This window comes from Notolepis coatsorum (genome assembly GCF_963971535.1).
Source record: "Notolepis coatsorum genome assembly, chromosome: 5".
NCBI lineage: Eukaryota > Metazoa > Chordata > Actinopteri > Aulopiformes > Paralepididae > Notolepis > Notolepis coatsorum.
In genome coordinates, this window is record NC_140169.1 from 107,494,323 (window position 1) to 107,506,401 (window position 12,079).

Genomic DNA, 12,079 nt, shown 5'->3' on the forward strand with positions numbered 1-12,079 from the left:
AGGTCCGTTACTGCGAGCTACCACTGGTCTGTCAGATCAGTAACTGAGTGGTGGAGACCACTACAGGGTTCTCCGAGTTCCATCCATTAAACGGCCACAGCAGTGGGCTTCTTCACCTCCTGTAGAGCAACCATCTCTGGTTGGCACATGTCCTTCCCTGGGGAAGGAGGGGGGACAACACAGTCAGGGTAGAACCCATGTCACAACCCTACTCTCCACCTGCGTTGTCATCGTCCCGGGTCAGTCATTACGCCGTACATACCGGCGGCTGAACTTTCATCTCATCTCGTTGGCCGAGGTTGCTCACCTTTCTTCTGGACCTTGAACCTCTGGTGACACCTGAACAGTAGGATGAGCACTGTGGCCTCCATCAGCTGGAAGATGATGTACACGGTGGGGAACAGGTAGAGGGGACCGATCACCTCGGGAGGAAACGCCACCTTCAGAACCGTCAAACAGAGCTGGATGTTCTGGCAGCCGGTCTCCATCGCAACTGTCCTTCGGCCCCTTCAAGGAAACATGACATCACACCGTTATTACATTACAGCGGTAATTATTGCGCGATGCCCCTGACCGGTGAATTATCGAGAAATAATTGACCGCTGTTAGGGGCAACCGAGCGCTATTGACCAATCACAATCAAGCATTTTGATCGCAGTCACGAAAGCTAAGCTTTACCATAATGCACATCTGCACTACATCAGGTGCAATAAAGTCCACACACCTGCCGGCGATGGCAGAGGAGCAACAGAACAACTGCGTCTGCATTATGTCGCAAATCAGCCTGTATCGCACACACGCTCAGCTACCCTGCTATTTGAAGGACATTTAGTTGTTTGGGAACTACATGCTAACAGACCCGTCTGCCTTTAGTTTCCCATACTAGAAATGCCCCGGTATAGAAGTTCAACACTTGGGACAGTTTACCATCAGCATTTGGAACACATCGGTCTGTATCCACTTTGGTCACCAAAAGATTTCAAGATTAGGCCTCTTAACACTTTGATTGCCCATAACGAGATTTCTCGGGTTGAATGCCCATCACGAGAATATTCGTTTTATTTTTTTTTATTAGCGATCTGAATTCATATTTCGGCACCCGAGTCTACCGTTGGTAAGCCTGCCCCACCAGGCGCTCAGATGTGGAAAAAAGCGCCCCCTATCGTCTCCCAGATGGCAACGCACCCTTTTGGATTGGACTCAATGAAAATGGACGAGAAAAAAATATCCGGAATCCACATTTGACCTCTCACGCATGCAACCGGAGCCGATCAGACCCATCCTGGACCCTCAGCACAGCGTGTAATATGTGTTTTAGAGTATACGCGTGGGATCAATAAAAGGATAGATTTTTGGAATGGCGATCAGGAATTGGAATAATCCATTTGGATACCATCTGATCTCAGGTAAGGAATCTATTTTACCAGTCTTAGGATAATCAGACCTTTTTTCACTGAGATATAAGCTTTCCCCCTATATGTGCGAGTGATCAGGAAATAAGAGAATCGATTTACAGCTTGCGGCACCAGCGTGCATACGTACACATATACTATCGATAATCTACAGTTTATTTGAAAACGATTCATAAATAGGAAAAATTTCAACGTTCTAGAATATTACAGTACATCACCGTTTATCAGGGAATCTTTTTTTTTCTTCTTGAAAACGAGGGCTTTTCAAAATGCTATAAAACGGAAATGAACCGATAAAAAAACAATCCGCTTCGACAATGTTGACTGGAAAATGAGTCATTGATGGGCGACGGGCAGATTAGACACATAGCCATAATTTAAAACATTATTAACGGTAACATTGAAGCGGATGGTGGGCATTCAAGCAATAAATGTGCGCCCCCTGCTGGGCACTGAAAGTGTTAAGGGCGGCTGGGTGGCGCAGCGGACATTGCGCTCGTCACCAACGCAAGAGACACCGGGTTCGAATCCTTGGGCTTGGGCCGGCCATCATACTAACTCAATTGGCAGAGTTAGCGGGTGGAAGTCGATGGGTGGTAATCTGGACGTTGTGGACAGCGACTCCTACAGATCGGTTGGGGACGCCTGCACAGCAGAGACAGGAAATGGCGGGGGGTAGTGTGAGCCTCCCACACGTTACACCTCGCTAAATGAGAGTCCGCGCTGGCAGGTGAAAAGATGTGACAGGCTGCCTCCTCATGTACCGGAGGGGACGCGTAAAGATTTTACCCAACGCACTTTCAGTTCCGCGTTCAGGTTCCGCGATCTGATTGGCCACTGACGTTTCTCTCAGCGCCAATCGCGTTACGCCTAGATCACTGGTTAAGCTTGGCGACTCTTTCGAAGTTGGTTAAGGTTAGAGTTTGTCGGTGGTCTATCGCCCTGCTCTAAAGACAAACTCTAACCTTAACCAACTTCGAAAGAGAGCGACTTCGAAAGAGTCGCCAAGCTTAACCAGTATACTAGCAGGCTGTTAGAGGCAGAACTAGGCGTAACGCGATTGGCGCTGAGAGAAACGTCAGTGGCCAATCAGATTGCGGAACCCGAACGCGGAACTGAAAGTGGAGGGGACACGTGATGCAAGGCTTCTATCCTTCCTACAACCGGCCAGTGGGGGGCATATGCGAGCAACGTTCAAGACGGGAGGGGGAAAATTGGCACAGCGAAATTGGGATGGGAGAAACATTTAAAAAGTGGATAAAAAAAAAATTAGGCCTCTTAAGTCAACCTCACTTCTGTAGTCTTTTGTCGATCATTCCACTGGCGACCCACAGGCCTTGCATGGAATGTCTGTGTAGTTCTCTTTTTTTCCGGCATGGCTGCCCGTAACATAGCAACCATTGTTTTGCACATGGCAATGGCAGAAACAATGGTTGCTATGTGTTGATATATGAGAAATATATCAACAAAAACATCTTATCTTATCTTGTAAAGTCACAGAACAGTAATATGCTTTTCTAGTGTTTTACCTACTCTTTCTTACCACTGCACAGAAATGAGCATTTTCTTTTGAAAGTGTTTACCAATGGTTACAGGCAGCCATACTGGAAGAATGAGAACACTAGTCCCTCAGATCTAACTCAGCCTGCCTTCTCTCCACCGCCAAGTCCAACCTTTGCGGTTTTAGGGACAGAACCTTCTCCAGACAGGAGAACTGGAACGCTCTACCCCAAGACAGAGTCTCTCCCTTTTCCAATCCCGCCTCAACACCCACCTTTTCACCACTGCCTTCCCCTGTCCGTCCTTGTGTGTTTTTGTTGTCTGTATGTTTGTTTCAATGCCACCCCCTTTACTGTAAGTGACTGAGTTCTAAAACAAAAACTATGTAAATCTAATAATTTATTATTATTATTTAAAGTATGCTTGTTAAATAAAGTACTTGTGCTATCGGCACTTATTATTCTGTAACAATGTACATTAACTGGAAGTGTTATAACACAACTGAATGCTGTGCTGAGTTAAGCATACAGTGACCTGACCTCACCTTTTAATGTATTTTAATGATCATCGGGATAATAGGTGGTAGATACGTCTGTCGGAGACGAGTAGGCCTACTCAAGCCTGTGTATACCATCGACTATTACTGACTTTTAGATGTGTCTGGACTCTGAGTCCTGACTCCTGACACTGTCATTTCACAAACCGTAATACATCAATAGATGAGCAATGCATGTCTCATGATGAGCATCCATGAAATGTGAATCGCTACCCACCGCCGTCATATAAATCGTGACTTACGATCCATTAAGTCGACAGAGTCGAGAGAGAACGTATCCAAAGGTAAAGCCTATGAGAGGCATGAGCGCAGCGGTGGCCATGAGGGGAGGGGTCAGCACTGTCATCACGGAGCCCCCGATGGCGACGGAGGTCGCGATGCCAATTCCCACCATGAGAATTAGCATTATAATCAGACCAACCTGTGAAGAGTAGCAGAGAGGAATCATTGTTGTCATCATCACGACTCCATCTGTACACACTACAATGCAGTTAGTCCAATTTATTCCATTTGATATTGCTTGGTGGCTGTTTGTGGCCTGTGCGACGAATGCCTTTTTAATTTTCTCCACTAGATGTCACCAATGTCAGCTGTTCGCATAACTACTATTATATGAACTACTAATAAATATGGCCCGTAGATCTCACGAGCTCGCACTCTACACGCCACTTCATTGGGTCCTCATCAATACACCCGCCATGTATGAAGTCGGTCGGTTGTTGAGAACAGACTCCTATTTTAGTTTGATAAAAACACAAAAGTGATTAAAAAATTACTTCTGCTCTGTATGACTACTATTCACAAGTGAAAATCTTGTAGTTCCATTTTCACCCTTCATAGCAAACACGAGTAGATGATATGAGTAGATGTGATATTCACATAATTATATGAGTAGATGTGACATCCACAGAAACATATGAGTACATGTTGACACCCACAGAAACATGAGTCGATGTCATATCCACAGAAACAACATGAGTACATGTGACATCCACAGAAACATAAGTATTATGTCATATATCCACAGAAACATGAGTACATGTGACATCCACAGAAACATGAGTAGATGTGATATCCACAGAAAGTAAAGGGTTATTGATATGTCTAGGCTATATAATAACCACTTACTCTGTGTTATTTATTTAGTTGAATACTTACTTGTGTTTTGATGTTTTTTGTATCGTATCATAATGTTTTCCCATCTGCCCCCCTGGCAGCACATTGAGGCCCCTTGTTGGTCCACCAATGTTGAGAACCAGCATTTTAGTGTACACACATGTCCGCACCCTGACCTTGGTGATGTTCTTGGAGTACTGTGGCCTGTAGTAGTTGATGAGGATGCCAACCCCACAGGGTATGAGAGTCATGACCAGGCTGATGGTGATGCCGGCGTAGGGCACAGCGTTCTCCAGGTTGGAGAAGCCCTGGCAGTACAGGTAGAGCAGCAGGGGCATCATGCCCAGGGCCAGCACCGTGGAGCAGGTGGTCATCACAATGCTGAGGCAAAGAAGATAGAAACAAATAGACACTCAACAATCACAATGCCACATGTCTGGGGGCACTTCACCAAAAACAATGCTGATTTATTTTGCACATAATCTCACACACATCCAAAAACTCTTAAGCAGTTTTGCATTCATTTAATTTGACCGTTATTGTGAGTAAATTTGTTTGAATATATGGTTACCAGTGATGTCATCCTGGGACATTGAATCATTGTGTTGTGTTAATTACAGCTCAGTAAAATGATAAGGTAGCAGTTCGTATAAGACAAGGTATTGCTATTTTTTCAACTACATCATTTCATGGAGCTGTAATGAACACAACACAAGGATTCAATGTCCCTGATGACATCACTGGTGGCCATATTTATAACTAATTTACTCTCAATAACTGTCAAAGTTTATTGTTCTTTACGTTTAAGCTACCTTTAAGTTCAGTAGCTACTTGATTAGGTATATTATTTTTGTACACATATTTGTGTACATTGATCTTATACCTCTTATTATAAATTTGATTTGTTATCGGTTTTGTATTCTTATTGACCTTCTCTTGAGTTATATATATATCAGTTGTTGTATAACATTGTCAGTGAGGGGGAGAGGGGGTAATTTGTCTGTAATTGTAGACTGAATATTGTGTAACACTGACTAAGCCCAACAGTGTTTATGGCACCTCTTCTCTCTGTGCCGTTACATTACAGAGTAGGTCACGTCAGGTAACTGTAACCCTGACACATTCAAATGAAGTGTTCAGTGACAAGCAGCACGTGTTCCTGCCTGGTTATATCTATAACACTGTTAAGTAATATCATTAGTTTGTATTCAAACAGGGAGCCGGAAGGCTTAATATTCCCACATATTCCTCAAAATGTTTGTTTCTTACTGATGTACGTTTGACAATTTTTCTAGAAAAGAAAATTTTTGTATTACTGTTTTTGTATTACTATTTTGTAGTTTACACATGAGCAGTGTCCACATGACCCACATTCATTTGAATGCACAACAGTAATACGGCTAGTGTCAGAAGAGAGTCACACTGACTCATAGCTATTCTCAGGGGTTGAGTGTATGTAAAGTGTCTTGGACTTTGCCAATGCCAATGGCTGTACAAGGAAACAAGACCTATGTCTTCTAACAACATATATTTTGTTAACATATAGTCCTATCTTTTGACTCCATAGAGGTCCTTTGACAACACAGGCCATGTGTTTGTGCTTTTTGTGCTTTAGTGTGTTTAAACCATTAGCTCCCCCACAATAATGACCCTATAAGGCCATTCTTTCCTGCCATTCTTAGAGAACGCTGGGTCACATAAGGAGCCCCTTGGATCAGATATGGATGGAATGCCCTGAGACACAGGACGCCATACATCCTCAAGAGAGGCTCCGACTGAAATCTGAATCTTGAAGGGTGAATGATTTTGTGGTTTAAATGTATGGGTTGGGGTTTATTTTGGCCTTATTATAATAATTGTGCGGGTTTTCGCTGATAAGGGTGAAACCCAGTAGGTCACTGAACTCTAAATAAGAATGAAAATCAAATAAGGGCCAATACTAATAAACAAAACATGCGTGTTACTAGGGAAATGCCTTTTGACATCCAGTGTTATAACTTTGTTGATTATACTCATATCCATATTCATCTACTGCCTACATCTGTCATAATTTATACTGTATATATTCATACCTACTTTCATTATATTACTTACATCCAACCTATAGTTCATTCATAGTCTTATTCACTCATTCTACTTATAACACTGTCTACACTGGCTTTATCTTCTATAGATGTATTATAGTTGTATATCATATATAGGCTAGTGTTTAAACTCACTGTTCACACTGTTTATACCCTTAGCTTTTTTCACACCTTTCTTATCTTCCATATAAGTAACTGTGCTACATCTTCATTTTAACAATTTAGCTACCATAATCTCCATCGACCGGCATCATCAAATCCATTTGCAGCATATGACTTTCAAAGGGAATATAGTGTGAGAACAGATAAGTGTGTGTGTGTGTGTGCGTGTGCGTGTGTCTGTGTCTGTGCGTGTGCCTGTGTGTGTGTGTGTGTGTGTGTGTGTGTGTGTGTGTGTGTGTGTGTGTGTGTGTGTGTGTGTGTGTGTGTACCTGAGGTTCATGTCTCCCTGCAGGGCCAAGGCCAGGATGTTGGAGATGCTCCCCCCAGGAGAGCAGCCACAGATCAGCACAGTCACAGCCTCCAGTGGTCCCAGCTGGAAAAGCTGCGGCACAGTGACAGCATTTACATATTGATAGAAACTCTCTCTACTGAATGGCCTGGTTCCATCTCATTCTTTATGCACATGAATGATGTTGAAGCAAACATCTTACATTCATGACATTTCGGGTATCATTTCAACATTCTCCAGACCATACTGCAATCACGTATTGTGCCTTCATGATCAGTGCTTGCGACAAGCATTCAGGCCAAGAATAAAGCCAGTGGACACTAACCTTAGCTAGGGAGAAGGCTGTGAGGGGCATGACGCCATACTGGGCCACCAACGCTATAGCCACGCCCTTGGGTCTCACTATGTGAGCCTGGAGAGAGAGGACAAATCATTTATGACATCTTTCTACTCCTATAATGCATCACCTTTACCAGTCCTACAACATATTGAAGACTAAATATCATGAGAACATGGACCTGGGCCCAGCCAATCGGAGCCCTTCATTTTATAAACAAATGAGAAGCCAACGTGGGGTCAAAGATGAGGGCGGCTAGGTGGTGCAGTGGGCAAGGCGCTCACCACCAATGCAGGAGACGCTGGGTTCGAGCCCAGCTCTCCGCATTGCTATCAGCTTGGCTGGTCGTTCATACTAATACAATTGGCAGTATTAGGGGGTGGGAAGCTGATGGGTGGGGATCGGACGTTGTGGACAGCGACTCCTACAGGTCGGTTGGTGCGCCTGCGCAGCAGAATCAGGAAGCGACGGGGGCGGCGTGCCCTCCAAACGCAGACCCCCGACGCTGAGAGATCACGCTGTGCAGGTGAAAAGATGCGACTGCTGCTTACATTTACATTTACATTTTACATTTAGTCATTTAGCTGACGCTTTTATCCAAAGCGACTTACAAGTTCTGTAGGACAAGTCATCAGGAAGGGCACAACTCTATCAGCTGAGTAACAATGTTCATAAAGTGTTGAGTGCTACAGTGTAGGTTCGTTTATTAGGACAAATGCATGACAGTAAGGTTAGTTAGGGTTAGATCTTTTTTTGATTTTTTTTTAAATTCAGATAATGGTTGAAGAAGTGCGTCTTTAGTCGACAGCGAAAGATTGGACGGGTTTCGGCTGTCCTAACTGGGGTGGGGTAGTTCATTCCACCATTGTGGGGCAAGGACTGAGAATAGGCGACTTCTCTTTGATGACCCTCCCGGAGCTTGGATAGGAGTAGGTCTGAGGCGGCCAGAAGATGCAGAGCGTAGGGGTCTTGCGGGTGTGTAGTTAGAGACCATGCTTCCTCGAGTACCGGAGGGGACACGTGATGTAAGGCTTAGTCCTCCACATTGCAGCCGGCTTGTGGGAGGCATGTCCTAACAACGTTTGAGACAGGGGAGGGTAGAATTGGACGATACGAAATTGGGATGGGAGAAAAATAGAAAATGGGAGAAAAGGTAGATAAAAAAAAAAAAATGGATCACCTCACATGGTCAGACCCATCACCTTACATCATCAATTCCAGCGACGGAGGTATCTACCAGCTACTGTGAGACTACCCACATAGTAGACTAAATGTCATGATGTCCACCAGGCGGTGTCGTTGATATACCTATGCATTAAAAACATTTATACCATGGTCTGGATGGATACCCTTTTCTGATTGGCCGGCAGGTGTGTGGTAAAACCATTTAATGCAGTAGTTTGGCTCAAGATTAATCACCATTCTAAATTCATCAACCTGTAACACATAGCTGGCTTGCTAGTCAGACATCCCATGGTCCCCAACTCAATAAAAAAGGTTCAAACAATCAAATATTCGTGGTAGCTGTATCACTGTCAGTAGACTCGTAGCCTCAAGTACATTCATTGTTGTGAGTTGAATTGCAAGGACGGGATGTACATGGTGAGAAAAATCCTTGCACAAATATGTAACCTAGTAGAAAATAAATGGGTGGCTGCCACCTGGTGGAGATTTGCGCTCTACCGAGCACACATTTCTAGTTGAATACTGCTTCAGTTATCTTTGACTACCGGTATTTGACCAATAAAAACAAAAACACAATCAGGTTTTTCCACTTGATAGGTCTGAGATTTTGAGTGGCAGACCAAGCACTGCACTATTTTACTCTGTCTATTGCTTTTATTACAGGTTAGAAACTGCCGGGTATTAAACTGTGTGGGTATCAAGCTAGAAAGACTGTCAGGCTTTAAAACTGTTTAAGACCCAGGCCTAGAACCGCGCCCTGAGAGGGAGGTTTGCCCTGAGTGGGAGGTTCGAAGGGTCAAAGTGGGTATCAAACAAGAGGGAAGACTGTCAGGTTTTAAACTGTGGATAGGTACCAAACAGAAGGTAAAGACGACTTTGAACTGTTACTTAAACAGTAATCCAGAACTATTTTATTGCACTGTAAAAAACTGTGATTTTATAGTATGTCTGCACTTTATGTGTCTTTTCTATTCTACTAAAACTCAATCAAACCATAAACAAGGTGGCCTGTTGGGATGTTAGATCCTAATGTGAAAAACTGTGATTTTATATGTCTGCTCATTTTACCCTTGATATTATTTTACTTATTTTTATTTTTATCTCTACGCCCCACTATCCGCTGGGTGCATACTAAGACCTTTATCATGTTTTGTAACAGATTACAGAAATTCAAGAAGCCTATTGGAACGTGAGGTTCTGATATGATTTGATTAATATATCTGCATTATTTTATTATTATTATTATTATTATTATTATTATTATTATTATTATTATTATTATTATTATTATTATTATTATTATTATTATTATTATTATTATTATTATTATTATTATTATTATTATTATTATTATTATTATTTCACAGATGCTAACAGCCGGCAATGTCTCTAACACCTATTTGTGTTTCAGAGCCAATGCTGTTGGGAAGGCAAGGCCCACCCTCATCTTCTCTGGGCCCACTTACACTCAGAAGTCTTGCAACGCCACTGGAATACTTACAAGGTGGAGTGGGAAGATGCTACAAACTAGAGAGCAGGTTAAATCACCTTGATCTTGGACACCTCCATGGTACAGCCCAGTGACACCATGGTGATGAAGAGGCCGATGACAGTCACTAAGCTGATGGCTTTGTCTATGACCGGGGGCATGAAGGCTGTGCTGTTAGCAGCTGTGGTGTTGAATACGATGCTGCCATGTTGCCACAGGTCTGTTTCAGAGAGGAGCCCGTCTGGGATGTATGCAGGGTCTGTCATGGTAGGGCAGTTTCTCTAGTTATGTAGAGTTGGAACTTTCTAGACAAACAGACAAGCAGACAATCATCCGCTGTGATAAATACTCAGAAATCATCTCCTCTCCTCTATAACTCAAGAATAAAATATTTACAGTGGCATTATGGATTATGCAGTTGGACAGAGGTGAATTTCCATTTGGTTGACAGCTTGCAGCCATCATCTATAAGTATAAACTAAACATGGATGTGTGCTCTTTCATTTGTAGCATAACCTTTACATTTAACCGATATTTTAGAATTGTATTATCCTAATATGGCCCAAATTTCTTTTAATAAATCATTTGTGACTGGGCATGGGGGCGCGGGACTTGTTGAGGTAAGGTCCAATTTTTTTTTTTTACATATTGTGAAAGTACAGATTCATACCTTAAAAATAAGCCATCACTTGAACATTTTGGTGGGATATTTTTCAAGCTACATATATGAATCATGGAGATATCAGTAAACGCATGAGATGAATGGTCTTCGAACTTGTGGAGAGGTTCACACCTGTGATTTAAGCAACTACAACCCTACCCAGAATGCATTGTATTCCATGGCCCCCCTCTCTCTGGGGACATTAACACCTTGCATCAGGCTCTTTTGTTATGGCAATGACTCTGTCTTGTGGCAAGTTGTTGTGGCAGTTGAAGTATTTGCCTTGTAAGTCTAAAAGCTAAATGACTAAATGTAAATGTATTATAAGGAAAGGTTAACCTTCTGTAGTGTGGTAGTGAAAGGGTTAACCGTCTGTAGTGTGGTAGTGAAATGTTTGTTGGAAGCCTCACATAAGCCATGTAATGTTGGGGGTCAAGGTATTGGCTGAAGGAAAGGCTACATCAATAAGCATTTAGATGTTTAGATTTAAAGGTTAACCTTCTGTAGTGTGGCAGTGAAAGGGTTAACCTTCTGTAGCTGTGAGAGAATTGTTGAATAGATACACAAATGTTCTAGAATGTTTGATTATGACATCATACTGTGACATCACAAATGTTTTCGGGCATTCATAACATTATTTTCTATGATGAATTGAAAATGGGGGACCCTGATGTAAACAAGACGAAAGTCTTTCTCTGGTCTGCATCCCCTTAACAATTGTGTGTATTGAGCCGTACTGTATTGTACCCATTCTGCAATCTGTTAATAAAGTTAAAACAAATAAACAACAACAAACATTCAATCTGTGCATAATTTAACATGCCAGATAACATGAGTCAATCAAAAGCATGCCAACATTGCAGATCTCATCCAGGTTTGTGTTTTGTATTACCTTAGTAATAGGTGGACGCTCCTCTCTGCTCTGCTCCAAGAGACACACACCACAATAAAAACCCTCATGTTGCCACAGTCTTATGGCTATATCATGGTATTTCCAATCCATTTTTGGTCACTAGTACCAACATAGTTTTGAAAATACCATGCAATCTTTTGCTAGAGTTGGGTACCTTCCTAGTCACGGAATACACGGAAAAGGCTGTTGTACTGCTTCCTTCCCCACTTTGTGACCTCATAGTTTGATGTCTTAGAACTGATATTCTTTGCCTGATTGACATTGATGAATGTGTTTGACACCAGGCAAGATCACGGCATTTTATTTATACCAACTGTTTTGAACATGTGAAGTGTCCACGGCCGGGAACACTGTTTCACCTCGAAACACACACAC

The 12,079-nt window shown here is 42.6% G+C and overlaps 1 protein-coding gene across 1 annotated transcript; it reads right to left on the minus strand.

The window, feature by feature from the left end:
* Positions 1 to 86: 86 nt before the first annotated feature.
* slc10a1 (solute carrier family 10 member 1) lies at positions 87 to 10,279 on the minus strand (the record flags this gene model as incomplete). The annotated part of the gene is made up of 7 exons (XM_084314214.1): positions 10,190 to 10,279; positions 7,445 to 7,531; positions 7,100 to 7,212; positions 4,761 to 4,965; positions 3,711 to 3,889; positions 308 to 507; positions 87 to 157 (listed from the first exon to the last, which is right to left on the minus strand). The coding sequence occupies exons 1-7, from the start codon at positions 10,229 to 10,231 to the stop codon at positions 87 to 89; spliced, it is 897 nt and encodes a 298-aa protein (XP_084170340.1). The 5' UTR covers positions 10,232 to 10,279.
* Positions 10,280 to 12,079: the final 1,800 nt, after the last annotated feature.